Source organism: Phalacrocorax carbo, chromosome 5 (genome assembly GCF_963921805.1).
Source record: "Phalacrocorax carbo chromosome 5, bPhaCar2.1, whole genome shotgun sequence".
Taxonomy (NCBI): Eukaryota; Metazoa; Chordata; class Aves; order Suliformes; family Phalacrocoracidae; genus Phalacrocorax; species Phalacrocorax carbo.
This window is the reverse complement of record NC_087517.1, coordinates 13,203,862-13,223,492: the sequence shown is the minus strand read 5'-3', so window position 1 is coordinate 13,223,492 and position 19,631 is coordinate 13,203,862. Positions and strand designations below refer to the sequence as shown.

Below are 19,631 nucleotides of genomic sequence, written 5' to 3'. Positions count from 1 at the left end.
TCCTTCCTTAATTTAGACAGGGGGGATCATCACAGCATCTTTGTGGCTGAGAGACTGCACAAGCTTGAGACTGGCTCTATCAACCAGCTTGGATTTGCCAAACTAGGCAATTGTCCAAACTGCAATCACACAGGTTAAATGCAAAGCAATAGATTTGGCTATGCTATGCTTGTGAAGACAAAGCTCTTCCAGAAGCTACATCTATTAAAACAACATCAGTTGAGAGATGTAGGGCAGACACTTCTGATGTAATAAAAAATACACCTGTTTAAAGAAAAAGGTGAATTACTATTTTTAGGGTACCCTCAGGCATGATGCTAGGGCATTCACAGAATTCCAGCTTTCAGTACAGTTACCAACTTTGACCTTGCGTATATCACAGATCACAGAATTTCAACCCCTCACCTTACACCCCTTTACTGCATGAAATAACTGGGGATAGATTCATATGTATCTTTCACAAAATAATCTAGCTTAACTGCAATGAATTCTCTTGAGAATTTTTTCCAACTCTTAACTACTGGCTGTTAAATACATGGAGAATACCAAATATCTGAGGGAGCAAGGCACAAATGAGACAGAATCAGTATATCTGTAATCCGTCTGTGACCTGTTGACAAGTAACCTTGCCTCATTCAAGGACTGGATGTTGAAGATCGAGGAGGCTCAATATGGAAGGTAATATATTCTGGCCTTGTGCCAACAGAATACCAATACACAGGACAACGACTTGATGACTCATAACAATAATGATGCAGTTCAGACCAGTTCAAAAGAGCTCTGAAGAAATATGCTCCATTGTCATTTTATATCCCCAATGATAAATTGAGAAGTCTCACCGATGGCAGTTGGGTTTGAAAGTTTTGTTGTAGGCATTAGTTCCCCTTTCTGTAGGGGTGAGATGACAGTGCTGATGAGGAATCTCATTAAGGCCCTTGGCATCTTCGCATGCTTTGTAGCATTACAGATGTGGAATGGTTTAAAACCATTGACATAGGGATATTTGTTGAGCAATTTCAAGTCCCTTCTCCCTCCAGGTACTTAAGCAAGCCCTTCAGTTATTAAAACCTTATGAAAACTCATTAAAAAGTCCCTACACCCCACCTTATCGTGGAGCTTCTGCCTCTGCCCTTAATACCACCATGTTTCATAACAGCTCCTAAGCCCCCTTACCATGGAGCTGGACACCAACAGGCCTGGTCCCATGCCCTGCCTAACTGGACACTGCCAGGGTCTCTCTGACAATAAGATCTCCAGCCTCACAATTTAAAAGCCCTGTCACCCGGAGCTGGAGGCTTCCAGCCCTTCTCAGCATTCCTGTCACACTGTGTAACCACACACAACATGTGTACCTCCTCTGCTCTTCAATGAAAAGGCATGAGTTAAGGAATCACTCAGCCCATCTAATCTTCAAGCCTCTCTACCTCCTACACTCCTCTGGGACCCTTAATGATGTACTAGCACCAGGGAGGCACTGCAGTTTCACCTCTGGCATTCTCCTAACTAATGGGGCTCTGTCTTCTTTTCCTGTAGCTCTTTAGCTGCAGAGACATTTCTGAGCCAAGCAGCAGAACCAGCAACAATAACACCTTTCAGGCAGGTTAGCCAGCTGACATGTGCTGCAGATCTCCTGGCATTTCTGTTGGCTGATGGGAGTGGGATTAGGGGATTGCTATATAATGATGATGCCTTTTAAGGACCCTGCTTTTAGGCCATAATTTCTCTTGTCATTTTACCTCCTCTCCTACCAACTTTTTCTTACTAAGTAACCAACCCCCTATTACAGTGCAGTGGCAGGAAGAATATTTCTTCAACTGCTGCTCTAAGCAAAAGCTCCTCACTTCAGAAAGGTACACTCATCAGTTCTTTTTAATGGCAAGCTCTGACAAATTACAGGTAAAAATAATTAAAAAAAATTAAAGGCAGTAGGTGGTTTGAATCTTTCCATGTTGGCTGAAATGTCAATCAAGCTCAAGAAATAAGAGGCAGTGTCTTGATTTCTATTACTACTGCAGGTGGTACAACTTATAAAGAAACCCTTCCCGGTTATTAAATTAAAGGCTGCAAGGCATGCATCCTCATAGCAAAATTAAGCTTTTATAGGCATGTAGCTGGAGATTATTAAACCCAGCATGGTCCCAGATAAGAATGTCTAAATGTGAGTTGTCAGAATTAATGCCAAACGGCACATTTTCCTTCCCAGCCTTCATTCTTCCTGTTATGAGGGAAGGGATAAAGTGGAAGGGAAATGCAACCAAGAGTCAAGACACGGGTCTTTTTTCATTCAACACATTCAAATCTACTGCTTAGACCACAGGCATCCCTAAGGACAGTTCCAGCCTTTCATTCTGAAACTAGCTCAGTTCTGCAAGGTAGGTGCTGCTCTGGGTCTATCCCATATTAGCTGAAGTTTACACATATGGACCCAATGAACTCCAGAGTTTGCTTGTATTTGACCTTTCTCAGAAGGCTGATTTTTCTAGTGCTGACTCTTTAATTTGGCTGGAAACCTTCAGTGCTGGGGCATGTTTACATTTGCAAAAGTATCTGTTTTAAAACAGTATGAAAAATTAAAAACCAAGGCCCTGGCTTTGCATGTCGGCAGCAGGAGCCGGAAAGCTAGGAACCACATGGCTTGGGGGCAAAATGTTCATCAAGGCCTTCTTTGTACTTCTCATCTCTAATCATTTCCAGGAGGTTAAAGATCCATGCTCTCACTTCCTCCACACAAGGACCAACGAACAAAAGTTTAATAGTTTCCAACACCACCCATCACCAGACATCTGATTCAAAGCCTCTAAAGCTCTGCAAGTCCCTCCACAGCTCAAGGTGGTTCAGGTATCCAGCTGCAAAGAGGACAAAGCTTCACAGGAAATGTAAGTCTACAGACATAGCTGTGCTTAAGCTATTATGCATGCATAAGACAAGGTGAAAAGAGGCCCTATGTCATTTTGGAAGGTGGTCCTTGCAGCCTGCTAGCACGCTGCTCTGCACAGGCTTCCTGAGAGTACAGGACTGGGACAAGGATTAGTCAGCTGCACAGAGGATAGTGTGCCAAATTGCAGGAGCTGGGTTTAAAGGCCTGATCCAGAGGCTCTTCAAATCACTGGCGGTTTTCCACTGAGCTTGATGGGGTTTGGATCAGCTTCTAAAGATGTGGGAAACCTAGTAATACTTGAGCCTTCATCTCCTCAAAACCAGCTGCTCCCCACCTCAACCTTACACCGTATGTTTTGGAGGAAAGAAGTATGTAAACACTGAGTTGAGACTTGCCTGTCTGAAGGACAGCATTTACTGCTTCATTTCACTTGAGCCCACTTGTAGCTCCCATCTCCAGCAGGCCGTAACAGCTTTGTGCATCCAGCACACACCATGCAAGAGCAGAGAGGTTAAATGCCCATGTCTTGAAATTGCAAAGCCATTGCTACGTGCACAGACTATGGCTAACCATTATGTTATCCAAGAACAGCTCTTCCGGAATAATTCTCAACATGGATTTCCCAGGCTGGAGCAAAAGAAGCTAAACTAAACAGGACCAAGGATTCTTTGTACAAAATAAGGGTATACCCACATACAAATTATCCATGCTTCTGAGCTAGCTTTGAAGACCAGTGAGGCTGCATGAGCAAAAACCTCATCTTTAATTACTTGTCCAAGTATTTCTCCTGTGTTTTGGGCAGAGCTTGCAGCCCAACATGAATACTACACTGCCAGCTGCAAAGTCATTAACTATACTGGAGCTGGATCATTGAAAGCCAATTCAGGCATGTCTCTATGAGCCCTGTTTATACTTTTGAGTAGCAGCATAGTCACTGCTCAAGGTGTCCATACATTGAGTTATTCTGGAATAGCTCCTCCTGACAAGTGCCAGGTATAGTCACTAGTTGTGCCACCATGTAGAAATACCAGTCTCCTGCTGAAAACAGGAGGACTGCACAGAAAAGCTTCAAAGATACCATGAAAAAGACCTTAAGGGAGGAAGATAGGGAAGTTAAACAAGAAGGAAGATCCAGGGCCCCCATTCCAGAAGAGACAACCTGAAGCATGTACATTACATGAAGCCCCAGCAAAATAATTAAAGGCTTGTGCAATGAAGTAGAGCATACATATAGCATTGGGGGCCTGCCAAACTCAACGGGAATAAAGAAATACCTTTCTGCACATATTCAGACCTGCTTTTGTGCAGCGTTAACTTGACCACACATCGAGTGTTTCCCTTACTGCCTCAGTATGGTCTCTTATAAGTTCTCTTAACTCAGCTTACAACTTCATGGCAAGTTTAATTACTGTGTGTGAGTATTTCAGCATTCCTGGGGAGGCCCAGATGACAGCCATGACCTTGTAACTGTACAATCTCCTTTCTTTTTGGTGTGCTTCAGCCTTGGCACAGGGTAAACTATGTATGGTGACTGACAGATAATCCAGTTTGCAAGTAGTCAACCACTTAGATCTTTTTCAGACCACCCACTAGCCTGAAGGACTCCCAGTGTTGTATCCCACTGTATCCCACAACAACAACCAACAGATGCTAATCACTTTGTACATTGTGCCTTAAGGTAAGGTCTCAGGCTACCTTCTTTGTATAGACTGATAAAATGTCCCCTTTTCAGAATCAGACCTACCATCTCACACCATCCTCTGCTTCAATTATCCTCAGCATTCAAAACATTTTTCATGAAGGAGACAGTTGCCTGCTAAGACTGAGGCCATGGTTTCCATTCTGTCGGGCACCAACCAGAACCCATCAGAAACCAAGCAAACAAGGCTGTAACCAAAGATCAGAAGGCTAATGACTACCCATGCTACCACCTGTCTTCTCAAACACAGCAAGTGTGGACACATCTACGGATGCAGAGGTTAAAAGCCTGCTTACAGTGTTATCTTTATAAGACTGACAATTAATCATATTTTAATATCAGCCTCATTCTAAAGTTTAGCTCTCTGTTGTAGGTCACACCACAGGTTAGTGCAATAGTCTTTGGAAAATAACTTTCACTCCTACCCTATGCTGAGATGTAAAAGTAGCCTCCACAACACAAAACCACTCTACAATTCAGCAAATTTATCAGGGGAAAGAGAAATCTTTTGCTGTGCGGGCAGAGCTGAGCAAACAAATGTGTCAGCACTCAGAGCTCAACTTTACTCACGAGGCCAAAAAAACACAAGCTGGCTTTACCCCAAAAGTCCTCCTACACACACATATCACCCTGCTGTCTTGTCTTCCCATCACCACCTCCACCTCATTACTGGTATTCTCTCTTTCTTTAATCTGATACATTGAAATCTTTAATAGAACATTAAATATGTCCTCATTCCAACTGCTGTGATTTCTAGCTTCATTCTCTTCTTAAATCTCTGATCTCCACTCACCTGTATGAGGACTTAGAAAGCTATTGCCAGAGTACAACCTCTTTTACCAAATGGGCCAAACCAGCAGTTTCCTCCTCTCTCCCCTCAATAACCATACCCAACTCAGATGTTGTTCCAGCTGTCTCATTTTCACGGTTTCACTCAGTTTACCCCTCTGACCCCACATTCATGTCCCCTCCCACTCCTGCTTTCTTTTCTAGCAGTCTTCACTTTCCAGCCACATTTCTACCTCATTTCCTGCCCACTCAATCAATTCTACCCACCTTGGCCAACTACAAAACTCCTCCGCAGATGACAGAAACAATGAGCTAACTCATGAGTGGCCTGAGAGTCACTGTGATAGCTGCTTGCAGCGAGCCATTCCCTTTCAATGAGATGCAAGAAGCAAAAGAGTTGCTAATGTCCATCTGCAGGCTGTCCAAGAACATGTGGATAGGAGATGACTGAAAGAAGAAAGAATAAGACTTTTTTTTCTCTTGGTATCATGAAAGAGGGAATAGTCCCATCTCTCAGCTACGAAGGAATAGGAGTCAGAAGAAAAGGCTTTGCTCTTTACCACCCTGAAAGGGAAAAAAAAGAACCGAAGACTCAGGGCGTACCTTCTTAGAGCCATAGAAATCACAATAATCATAGTAACCTCGACATGTTATCATTTAAATTTATGTCAAATCTAGATGATTTTGTGCCTCTCCCCACACTGCCTCCAGCTCCTCCTTGAACTGACCTTGCTGAGATTCTTCCATCCCAAGAGAGAAATTGCATCTGGAGAAGCAGGCACAGTCCCAAGTGCCCACTGGCACTGACATTGGAGTCCTCTCTGTCTTGGGCAAATCATGAAACTATTCATTGCCTCACTGCTTCCAATTGTTAAATGGATTTAGGGATACTGGCTAGTGTATCAAGGCCTAATTATCTGTAAAACACACAATGTACGGGGGGCACTATTTGTTGCTAGTGCATACCAAGCATCTTGACTGTTTGTTTCCTAAATTTTAATTATTTCTTCAAAACAAGTGTTGCTAAATCATTTAAATATGGAGAAAAAATAACTTAGTCCAAACCTAATTTTTGCAAAAGTACAATTATGACTGCTTGTTTATTTACTTTTTTATTATTAATATGGACCAGCTGGCAAAACACAACAGTCTATCAGGAAGAACCCAGGGATTCAATCCCAGATAAAGAAAATACCAAATAATAAGCATGAACTAGTGCTCTCTCCCAGTACAGGAAAGTGTGCTGTTAAGTTGTCCTGGGACCCCCCCACCCCGGGAAGGAGATTGAAGGACTGTGAGTCACATTCCCAACTCTGCATGTTTCTACAGTTCTTCACCATTTCTGCTCCATCAGAGACGCCACTCTTGGCCCATTCACTGTGTCACTTGGGTTCCTACTTGCTGATGGTGAAGGGCAGGCTGAAGCTCAATCAAGATCTGCCCCAGGGGAGAGTCAGGAGACTTCCACTCTGCAAGTCCCCAGGCCTCAGGCTTGGGGACTGGGAAAGAAGTCATGTAACATGAGAGAGGCTCTTCCCTCTTCAGCATGGCTCCTGCTCGGACCCCCACAAGACCTAAACGCCAACTAATATCCAGCATTGCAGACCCTCACTGGCAATGGCTGATCAAGGGCAAGAGGAGATGCCACGCTGCTCCAAGAGTGTAAGATATGGACGCATGTCCATGAGCCATGAGCATGTCTGCCGTGCCTGAGATCAACAGGACCAAAGGTGTGTGTCTACATAGCACGGGGCTATGTGGAAAGAGTTGATCTGGTTTTCCTCAGCAGGCTACTAACTGGGGCGAACAGTACCCTATTGCTGCCTCCCTTAACAACCCTCCATGAAAACCTGGCCTGCTACCCCACATGTAACTGCATGGGGTCATGCAGTCATAGCCTGTGCCCCACCACCACCTTCTGAAACTCGGCTAACCAGTGCCACCCACAGCCCTACTGTCAGCAAACCCAAAGCTTTCCTGTTTTCTTAAGGATGTTGCAGAGTTTAAGTATTGTGACCCATTGTTTACTGAGACAAGCCCTGCAGCTGTCACGCAATCTCCCTTGCTGAGAAAGTTATGGCAAGTGCTCATGCCTCACTTGCAGCTTCCTATGACATTCTGATCAGTATAATCCCTTTTTTCAGATAGGAAAGCAAGCTGCATCTTGGCTCCTGCAGCCACTGCAGTCTGATGGGAAAAAAACACCCCTTTGTCATTGTTCAACCATTATTCAATCTGCCTCCTCCACATCTGGAGGCAAATTTTTTTTATTATCCTTACAGTTACACTTCTACACCAGCCACTTGTGCCAGCAGAGATGGTGCAAGATTCAGGGCAACTGTTTTCACTAGTGAGAAAGCAGGATGGAGCAGAGAAAGCATAGCTAAACTCTCCATGAGTTTCACCTGCAGGTAGCCAGATCTGCCACAGAAGCAGATGCGTCTGATTTTGATGAACATCTGAAACAGAAGTTGACCCTATTTGCTGGCTCACCAGAGACTGAACTGCAGATGCCAAGTCAAATGCACAGTTTGTACTTTTTAGCAAGCCAGGCCCATGAGGACTCCTGTCTTCTGTGGACAAAGGTCCCACCATGAGTCAGTTACACCAATGAATCTGAGCAGAGGTTGTAAAATCCTGAAAGACTTTTCAAATGAACCTGTTCTCATAAGGAACCATGTTTTTAAATTGGAAGCTGGCCAATAATAGTAAAAGATTATCAAAGACCACGCTTCACCGCTGACCTCTACCTCTTATTAATGTGCTGTAAAACAGAGAAATCCCCATGTACAAAACACAAATCTGAATTTTGCAGCTCAAGCACTTCTATTAAAATATATTCTAAAGATCGTCCAATGTTATAAAAAGGAAAGGATGGATGATCTATGAAGACAGATCTTTTTAAGCCAAAGCGCAAGAATTTCTTCAGGATTTTATCTGCACCTCCAAAAGCTAGAAATGATCATAAAAACCTCTAACCCAGTCTACCGTGTATTGCATATCACAGACTTTTGTCCAGCTAATCCTATACTAAGCCAAGGAATAACTTGATTCAGCCATGTTAGAGGAACAACTTGGCCAGTTGGACCTATGGTAGCAGAACACTCTAGAAACAAAATTATATGCTAGGGTTTCTATTTACAGACTTCATATTTCAGTGCTGTACACTTTGACTGTGGCCTACCTCAGCACATAAGCATATGCTTGTTTTCAAGTACACAATCCCATTGACTTCAAGGTAAGTACATATTAAGTGCTTGACTGAGCTGTGACTGTTCGTAGCTTTCCAGGGTGAACCCCACATGATTAAACAAGAATATTTCTTATGAGATTGCTAGTACTAAAGTGAACTTTCTCAAAGCTAATCACATCCTTGAATGGAAGGCTTTAGGAGAATGTGATATATTAGCACTCATCAGAAACAGATGTGCTAAATAAATGAGGTCTGCCATACCACTGGCTCACAAACTTATTCAGCTAGGGAGCTATGCTAAGTAAACTTTAAAATTGAGAATGAGGTCTCCGCAAGGCATGTCTTTGCACTGAGACACAGAAAAAGAAGAAAAGCACTTTGTTTTGCTTTCCACCCTGTTTCCTTTCTCTGAGGTGCTGTCTGGGATCTGAAAAGAGGCAGACCTCTTCTATGTCCTAGATCCAACCACTGCACCAAAGGACGGACCACGCACGCGCTGCTGTTAGCTGCTGCTGTTAGCCCCAGTTACACCAGCAGTAACTCTGGAAAATGTAAATTACTACTCTGCTGTTGACCAGAGTTTTTCATGGCCTTGGTCCACACATACTACACTGGTGACCTTCTGAGTACCTGTTCCTACACGTCATAAGCCCACCTCACTCAGTCCTGCTGCTGAGCGTGCCCTCCCTCTCATCATCAGCACCACTCATAGTCAGAGGCTGCTCCTTCACTTGAGCTATCATACCTCTTTAAAGTTTTACCTTCCCTCACTCCAGTATGTAAGAGTTACACTTTGCTTCCTGAAGCTTCACTGTAAAGTCTTCCTTTTTTCTCTTGCTTGTCATGATTCGCTCTGTCTAAAGCATTTGGTGAATGAAGGGCATTTTCCAGGACCCTTTTCTTCTTGAGGCCCCAAGGAACAGAGCACTGAATAATTTTTTCAATCAAATCTCATTGTGATTATTTGCGAAGTCCCTTGGACACCGTTAATGGGGAAGTGTCAAAGAACTAGCATCATTATTGTTATTATGGAATGAAAAATATATTGAGAGCTGTTGGGTGTAATTTTCAGAAGTTTTGCCTGAGAGCAAATTACTTCCCTAACCACTGTATATTTATGGCTTTATTAGTCATAATTTCCAAACAAATTTGAAATCAACCCTAAAGACGAAAATATCAGCTTCATTTGCCACAGTTCCATTTTTCAAGATTAAAAAGAAAATTGCCACAAGGCTTGCTTAATGGAAGCAAAATCTACTGAAATGCACTGAAGGTCAAATATGCTGCAGCACCCGCAGGATGCCACCAGTTTCTGGTCAACACTCCATCATTAGTTCATGTTTGGACTCCCTATTTGGAAATTCAAGGGCAGCAAGGCTATGAGGTAGAAGACAATTCTCCCATAATGTATTTTGACTTCCCTTTGATGTTTAGCCAGATATACCTGTATACTTCACCCCACAATCTTCATCCTTCATTACCTAAAATTTTGGTTTGGATTGTCAAAATCTCACTTGCTCAAGAAAAGTATAAATCTTTATCAGAATTCCCTAAGGGGCTTTCGTAGCTGGTTTTTGGAGTCGATTGATGCTAATGTGCTTTTTTCCCATCAATATACAGTAAAGGGAATAATGTATCAGTGACCAATTCAACAATAGTGAGGGTGTTTGGTAAAATGTCAAAAACCTTCAGAAGAAATAAATCATACCCTATTATCCTTCAGCCCACAAAGTTAAAACAGTTTTTGCTTTCAATACAACAAGCGAACACTTAACTGCTCCCTACAGATTTCAGTGTTTGAAGTTGGCCACATTTCAATAAAATGTTGTTTAAAGAAAGAAAATATTGAGAAAATATATAGCAAGCTACGTTCAAGCAACCTGAATCATATTCATCTGGTAGGAGGTAATAATTACAGACAGTCTAAAGTAAAATCCCAGATTTAAACACTCCCAATCTAATTCATTTTGAAAACCTGAGGCAACAGACGGAGTAACTTGTCTGAGTCTAGGAGAGACTGAGGATTAGACAATGGGTCAAATGCTGCACACTGAGAACTCACATCAACCATGATGATACAGTCTGCACAGCTGAGATTTGCAGTCCTGAAAAGACATGGAATATAAGCTATTTAACCAAGACCACCTCTCTCCTCTGCTTCAGCCTGGGATCAGTTGGGGTGTTTTTGTGGATGAAGACAGGCTGCAGTTATTAAAGCAGGGACAAATTATGTTCTTCCAGCTTACAGTAACTGCCATGACCCAGGGGAGAAAGCCCTGGGAGACTGAACAGAGAATAACCTGGGAAGTCTATCATACTTTTTCCTGAGTACAGCCATTTAATGGATAAAACTAATGAGAAATAAATAATTATAGAAACTGCAAGTGGAAACCTGTCTACAACTGATTTCCCGTTAGGTTGTGAACATCCAAGTGATTCATATAACACAGATGAGTTTGCAAACTTTAAAGTACTTCCTTGGTAAAGAAGCTGAAACCAAGCACTCTGCACCAATTACAAACATATATGCACGTCAGTCATGGCTCTGGCTCTCAAAATAACAAATCTTACATAGTATTGATGTGGCAGAAGATGTTTGTGGCTTTCCCAAGGGGTATGGTACAAAGGAGCTCCAAATGTCTCTAATGAATAGCAAAGGTGCTTTATGTCTAAGAAGTGGCTATATAACAATGAGGGATACTGCTAAGAACCAGGACAGTATGGCAAGGGCATAGCCTGGTTGTGAATGCAGGGACTGACCTATTGATTATAAGATATGTATGGGAAAGACCAAAAAGATGAGCATGACTGACAGGAACTAGAAACAGTTCATCCAGTGTTCGGCTTATCAGAGTGGTCCACAGTGAAGCTGTGCCAGCATGACATACTGTTTAGTGAAACAGGACTTGTACGCATGTGTTCATGCACATATAGATAAAAAAAGGATACACTAAGATTATACCTGACTTGTTTCACTAATTTCTCAAGTCACTGAAAAACAAACAAGCATGCAAGAACCTTATTGTAGCTACCCACTCACAACCAAATAGGTAATAAGACACCAGAAACAGGCTCCTGGGAAGTAAAAGATCATTTTCTTATTGATCTGACAAGGGAAATCAAACTTTAACTGGATTTCCTATAAGCACAGAGTAGAACAATCTAATTATGAAAAGCCCAAACTGGGTACGTTATTATTGTTGGTGAACTGTACAATGAACATCATTTATAAGCTCCAGGGAAATCAGGGCACCATTGTGTTAGTTTGGTACTGAGCAAACAGACAGGACGGTGCTCACAGCACAAATTCCTAACCTGTCCCTCATGATCTCTGTGAAGTCTGTCAGGACAAATCATTCAGCCCGCAGGCCCTTCTCAGCCCCCATCTCTCCTGGCAGTGCAAGGTTTAACCTAAGCATGTAAAATAAGCACATTTACGACCAGAATTTAGGTCCCTTGACTTGTCTAGATCATTTTCTCTAGGTCACAAGTAATGGCAGGTAGTTTGAGGAACGGGCTCTGTAAGGAAACAGGCATTTCTTCAGGTCTGAACAGAGTTAAAATAAATGGATTTTGCATATGTAGACTCCTTTCTGCTTAAGTGAGTAGGTCATGTACTGCATTCTCTCTTTCTTACCCCTCCCATAGCAATACAGAGAAATATCAGTTCAAACAGACAGCTGACTAGTGTGGGTGAGATATAATAAGCAAGAGATGAGGCATAGCAAATGCAGAATTTCTCAGGAAATAAGTTAAAGAGTAGACAAAAAGGAATTTTACTTGGATTCTTCCATGACAAGGATATTATTCAGCCAACTGGATGTTAAGAATATTGCAGTCTGGTGGAAAAGTGCAATAAAAAGAGAGGCTGAGCACAGGCAAGGTGGGAAGTGAAGACTGGAAAACACAAAACATGTTACGGGATCCCATTTGCCTTGCAATGGGAAGCCTGGCTAGCAAGGTTGTGAAAAAGAAGCTATTCAACCCCTATGTAACATAAACTGTTTTGTTAATCTGTTCATTCTGGCACTAAATTAATGCATCCTGTATAACTGAACGGCCTGGGGCCTTACTTATTAGTACCACCCATCCACTGAAAATTGCTGGTGTATCACAATCCTTTCCCATGGCAGCAGGAGCATCAGAAGAGCTGCTGCTGGGGTCACTCTTTCAGTTGTTGACTCGGCATTCCCATTGTATAGCAGGTTGTGATCCGTGGGACCATGCATTTGGAGACTCACAGAAAGCCCATGAGCCACACTGTTAAGTGGAGCCATCCTCACAGCAATTTGGAACAGCACATAAGGTGTAGATTCATTCCCCTGCTTGTCTCCCCTTGCAGCCTAAACCTGCTTGTGCTGGCATCAGAAGAGGGTATAGCTTTAAGGTAAATTATATTATGAACTGAGATGTGGTTTTGGAGGTGTGAGCTTTCTTCCATAGAACTTAAATACTATGTGCACTGGAAATAAGGTGCCTTTAATTTTATTCCTGTGTATTTTCCAGCTGAGCTTTGCAGCAGAAAATACAGGATTAAACTGTATCATGAACAATCCCGAGGAAACAGGTGCTGGGAAAAACAATAACTCTGAATCTAACTTGGGTTTAAGAGACCAAAATGATAATCTGGGTCATTTTCTTGAAGTGCCTGCAATTTTCAATCTTTATTTCTTTTGTATAATTGTCAAGTTCTAATTAACTCATACCAGTTTTTGCCCTCTATCATTAAAGAGAGGAAGGGAACAAGAACAGTGAAAGGGGAGGAGAGATTATTTTTTCTGTGAAAAATTCATGCCTGATTAAAACAAAGCAAACTGGCAGATTATGAGTGTGTTTACGTAGCCATCACTTCTGCAGAGAAGCACTCATATTGAGTGCCAAAAAATACCTACTAATTCCTCAACATCAGGAATCTGGGCTCTAATATTCCCTGCAGACTGATTTGTCTCAGTGCTGGATCCTGCAAACACATCCACTGTAAACCCCACGTTTGGTGCTCCTGATTAATAGAAAGAGTACACACTTTTTCTCTTTCCTGTACCTATAACATTGTCATTATTGTATTATCTATTTAAATATCCAACTGAGTTCCACCATGTTTTTAAATGTGAGTGTTTCTCCTTTCACCTGCCCCCAGTTAAACAGATGGTTAGACTTATTTAGCAATTAAAATCAAGGTTTATTTGCCCATTCCACCGGAGCAAGGTTAGAGCCAGTGCCATATCATGTAAGCTTAAAGATTTTGCTAATTTCCTTTAATCCACTTAAACCTTTAAAGCACAGATAATGGAAAGCAGACAAGAAATCTCTTACACTTTCCAAATTAAGAGACCAGAGTTTCCTCCTCTGTCAAGAAGAGTAAAGCTCTCTCGAAGAACCCTGAAAGGTCAGCAAGGAAGCCTTTGACTACTTTCTTCCTGGAAACCCTATCTCAAAGGTCACAAAACCACAACTAAATTGCCTTTAGCAAAGAACCTAACTAGAGACACATTGCAAGGCACTTAATTGCCTTTAGCAAAGAATGTAACTGGAGATGCATTGCAAAGCCTTAAATGGGAACCAAAATCGATATTTCAACATTTAGGAGGAAACCATTTTTAGCAAGGAGATTCAGCAGCTGATGATGCTGCTACACTGAGCTTAACACACTAGTCTAGGGTGAATTCAGAAATAACGGTGGTGCCAATATAATGATCTAACTGTCATGTGGGTAAGTGGACAGATTGGACAGACAGCAACTTAGGAGTACAAGTACACTCATGGAAAATCCAATTGGGATAAGGACAAGATAAATTCCATGTTGCAAAAGAACAGTAAAAAGATTGCCCACATTTGGCAGGTTGCTGCAACACAAAGGCCCGCTCTCACACTCTTAAGACCTCAACAAGTTAAATGCCCAGATGAAAGACAGAAAAAATACTAGCAGAGATGATAAATACATAACAAAAAAGCAACAAACAAAAAGGCAGCCACTCCCTGCAATTTTAAAACAATATAGTTCTTTTGCATTTACGTATGTCCAAATTCTCTATCACTTTTCACTTACTGTCTGGATCCAGCCAGCCAGGTGAGGTTTATAAGCAATACTGATCCCAGTTAGAGAAAAGGAAACTGAAACACGATTTCAGTGTGGCACAAGATTACAGGAAGCCTGTAGCAGAATTGGAAATGGAGGTATGTAGACAGTAGTACGAAAACTGCCTGAATTAAGTAACCGCTGTGAACCTCAGAGTTAAAACGCTGTAAAGCATCAAAGGGAATATGATTCACCAGGCCACTTGAACTGGCCTGTGGATCACAGGTGTATACAGCACAGACTACACCATCATCCATAACAACACCAGCAAGGACTTCAAAATGGATCATCCTACTGGAACCTGAAACAGGAATAGAAGCTCTTACCTTCAAAAGCAATTGTGGGGTGTTCTTTCCTGACACATTGCTGATGTTCAGCTTCAGAATATTCAGGTACATTCTGTGATGCTGAGACATGAAAAGCGAGAAGAAAAAGGCTTGGCAATGACAGGGAAATGGCCTTTAATCTTGAAACAACCATGACTGAAGGGCGGCTGCAGATCTAGCTTCCAAGGTAGGCCCAGGGAGGATACCTGAAATACAAATAATTCCACTTTCAGAAAGATGAATGCTTACCCAAAGTGTGTAACGTGCGTAGGGAAGGGTGGAGGTTCCCCTTTCATCTGAACCCCAGTTGTGCTAAGTGGACAAGATGATACTCCACAAACAGCATCTAAAACAAAATCACCAGTTTACAACTGTATTCAGGCTTCTAACTTCAAAGAGAATGGAAGTGCACGGCTTCCTAAATATGTATCTCTGTGTACCTTTGGGGTACATGTCCATATACAGTAGTCGGTGTGCAATGGCCAGCACTGACAACATGAAAACTCAAATACTCCAGGTATCAATGTGTCCCCCAGTGTAGATACCTCACTCCTTGGTTTCATGATATGTCCATGTCTAAATGTCATGCTACATTCAAGAGATCGCTAAGGAAAGGCCAACATCATTCATCATTGGAACACATGTGCAATCAATACTGTTCTAATAGGAGATTTATACATTTTACCACTGCTGTTTTAAATGTCTTGAAACAAGAAAAGCCAATTAAAAGGTGTTGCCAGGAAAGTGCTAATTAAGGTAACATAAAAATTAAAAGAGCTTAATGGGAGAACGCTGAGAAGTGAGTCAATTACCTGCATTATCATGGGATGCTATAGTTCCCAGTCACAAGAGCTGAGGCACAGCTGATGCACTCACTCTCAGTCTAGGAGACGGGAAAGTCATGCCTGTTCAACGTGAGCAGTTTTTAACAATAGCAGCAGAGAAGATATAGCTCTAAAAACTCCCCTGGGCCTACCAGGCCTGAGGCGGGATGGAGGATTAATTAGCCCATGCCACAAACTCCCCAAGATGCTGCTGCAGCTTAGGAAAATCTGCATTGCCAAATTTAATCTTACTGATGTGCATATGTAACTTTGTTCAATTATTGCAAACACGTGTTTTCAAACAAATGGAGCCTCCTACCCTTAGATCTTATCTAGTGATAAATCTGATTTTTATTAAATTCACACATAACAAGATTTTAAATTCCTGCGGGTGTAGTGATTCATAAAGGTAGTGTAACAGTCAACACCCGCAGTGCCCAATACCTCTGAATTTTTGTTTGGAGTCTCCAAAACACCTTCACTGAGCTGAAGTTGTCAGGCTGGTGGCTGGTAAGACGAGGCACTGATACACAATGACAGGCTCATGGCATGGAACGAACTCCAATATAGGGGACAATATTGCAACATCAAGGAGCTGGAAGAAGTTCACAAATGTTTTCGGGCATCATAGGAATAACAAGGGACTGCTTACAGCAGCAATGGGAGACAGCTGGTTTGAAAGATGGATCCTATGTTTTATTCTTATCTGTATTTCTCTGTGATTTTAGACACTGGCATGAAGATGAGTTTCCAGTGCATCTATTATGTATGTCCTCAGCCGCAGCTACATACCATTGAATGAAAATAGCGTTGGCATTAAGGATCTGGGGTAGCTCTACGGACTTGATTTCCCAACTAGTGTGAGTGAGAGATTACAGCATTTCACATTTTTTCCAGCCCCATATACATGCAGACTTTATGCAGGATAGATAAAATCCCCTTCCAGTTCTCCAGAGGAGGTTCTACAGCACTTCACTAAGGACGGTTTGCCTTTTTTTTTAACACAGCATGTATCATGTTAAATTACAAAATGGGACTGGCAGAAGTGAGAGATGTGAAATCATTCAAAGCTAAGGCCAGCACAGCATTTAGTCATTAAGCACAAGCATACTGCAGGGCGTACACAACTGGGTGCTGTGGCATCTCAGATGATGGAGGTGTTGTGCAAGTCATGCTGTAATGAAAATTATTGATAATGAAGCATCAGATTATATTTTCAGCATTGGTTTAAATCATCGGGTTTTTTGGTATGGATCCAGAAGTAAAACACAGCACAGAGATGTGAACCCCAAGGAGATGTGTTTTGTTTAGCTCTCGGATCCTCTAAAAGTTCCAGAAGAGACAAAGCCGAGCTTTCTTTAGATAGGTGATGGTTGTTGTGGGAAATGCACAAGAGGCAAAAGGAATTCTTCACTGTCAGATATCCTTGCTGGAAACTGGAAGAGGCAGTCACGGAAATCTCACTTTATGCATGCCCTACTCCTCCAAGTGCAGCCATTACTGGCTAATCCTAGAAATAAGGTACTAAGCTAGATGGACTTATGGTCTGAGCCAATATGGCCATTTTCACGTACTAAGCATCCAAACAATGATCTCAAGCTAGGTGAAAAAATGCTTAAATCAAAGACACACGGTAGGGTCCCATGGTCCTCTAAGGCCCTATGTGGTCTAGAACCAGCAGATGAGTGAATTCAAGTTTCACGCTCATCAGGGTCATGAAATGATAAAAAGTTGCATACAAGAAAGCTTCATAACAACCCACAGCCCATTCTGTGCCAAAGCAGAGTACATTTACTAGTGTTTTGTCTGGACTAGTTGTAAAATGTGCCAAGTAGTTGGATTTCTGCCACTTTCCCTGGGAGATTTTACCACAGTCCAAGAGACTTCAATGTTCCTTAGAAAGCTGTAACCAGTATTTGGAGTAAAGTTCCATCTTCTTTTTCCTTAGTTCCATCTTCTTTTTCCTTATTGTCATAGGAAAATCCAAAGTGTGCATGAAAATAATGGTTTCAAACTTGATGTGAAGTGGAAAGTAATGTATGACCAAAGATGAAAAGGAAACATTATCCATGTATGCTTCCCTACGTCCCCTATTGCCTACATCCAATTGCATCCATCAAATGTGTGGAGCTCTCATGTGCTGGGAAGTTGAACAAAATCAGTGTCATATGCAGCCCTGAGCTGGTATCTACTGGAGTCAGTGAGCCAATGGGTAAATGACAAGACTGATCAAGGACAACAGACACCAGAGCTTTAGAGCACCAGCTGAACAAGATTCAGACAGTGGATAGCATTGCAAAGTTACTCCTTCAACCTGCCCCTTCCCAGGCTGCCTTTCTGATTTTTTTCCCTCAATATGTTAAGAGAGACTCTAACTCAGTAACTGCCATTCCCAGCTGCTGCAACTTTACTTCTAGGAAAAAAAAAAAAAAAGAAAAAGAAAAGAAAACAAACCATATTCCAAATATGAAGCAGTGCCATGTACAAGAGGAGGTCAACTGTATGCCAAGAGCACACTGGTAACTGCCTGGGAGAATCCAGCGCCTTGTTTTGAAGTGTAAATGTTTTAATTCTACTGGAGATGGCCAAACTCAAGCCTCCAATTTTGCCCAAGCTGCAGATTTTCACCGTGAGGGCTGGAGTATGACCAGCGCTTAGGACCAGTCCTCATCCAAACTGCTAAAACATTGCACATCCTAAGCACAGTCCAGGCTAGTGGTGGTTCGCACTGCTGGAACTTGCCCTAGTGTTAAGCCATTTAGATACAGTTAAATGCTATAAAAAGAGCCGTTCTTATTAGACACTCTGCTCAAAATGGCTTACAGCTCAAGAAATCAGCTGTCAACGTTTCAGTGCAGATGAGAGACAAGAGCTCAAATCCCTGGTTAAACTCAAATCTCAGACAGGACATATCGTTTCAATTTGTTATTTGCTCATCTTGATGAATCTTTACCACCGCAGCTATACCCTCCCCTGCAATGCAGACACATTTAAAAAAAAGGATAAAAATGTCCAATAAAATTATCTGTCCAAGTTTATCTGTCCTCTCCCTCATGAAAGCCTGTCCTCTGCACCTCTGCACAGCCCCAAGGCCAAGTGATGGGGCATCTCTCTCCCTTCTCCTACTCTGTACTGTGAATCCCTCTGGCCCTCTGCCAAAAAAAGGGTCAACAAATTCAGACTCCATTGGATCCAGTGAAATATGCAAAGCACCGCTTCTGCCACCATCCTCTTGCCTCTTAAATCAGGCTCCCTTAGCTCATGGGCCTCCCCGACTGTAGCAGCGATGGCAGGGGACAGGCAAAGAGCTGCTCCTTCTGGGTAAAGCAGGAGGCCTGCATGCTCAGTGCATCTCCAAAGCTGAGATTTGCAACTGCAGCACCCATGTGAGCACAAACCCACTGCCACAGGCCCATTTCTCACCCAGTCCCTTTCATGGCAGCCCAATAGGGACAGCATATAATTCTGCTCTGCCTCGTGGCTTTACCCCCTCACACAAGCGCAGCTTTCAGGGGATCACCCACAGTCCCTCCCTTATTCATTCTCGGGGCATGAGTCTTTTCCAACTCACCCTGTATTGTATCATTGTAACTCCATTGATTTCACAGGAACTAATCCTGATTTACAGAGGGTAACTCAGATCAGGCCCCCTTTGACTAAAGCTCCACGTCTAAAAGAAAAATACCTTCAATCAATCTTCAGGGCTTTAAAACAAAGCACACTTTAAAAATGGCTGTACCAGGAATTCATATCCTGCTTTCCTCTCACTGTAACTATCATTTTGACTTAATAAAACGTGACAGTATAGTTTAAGGATAAAAGAAAATGCTTCATCTTTCATTTTAA

General features: G+C 42.3%; 1 protein-coding gene across 7 annotated transcripts in view; it reads right to left on the bottom strand.

Moving 5' to 3' along the window:
- Positions 1 to 19,631, bottom strand: part of SEMA5B (semaphorin 5B) — a 280,379-nt gene that overhangs the window by 125,032 nt on the left and 135,716 nt on the right. For all 7 annotated transcript variants that reach the window (XM_064451222.1, XM_064451217.1, XM_064451220.1 and 4 more), the window contains one exon: positions 14,962 to 15,167. In XM_064451222.1, the coding sequence (XP_064307292.1) occupies positions 14,962 to 15,115 (154 nt within the window). In that variant the 5' untranslated portion in view covers positions 15,116 to 15,167. The remainder of the gene's footprint in view (positions 1 to 14,961; positions 15,168 to 19,631) is intronic.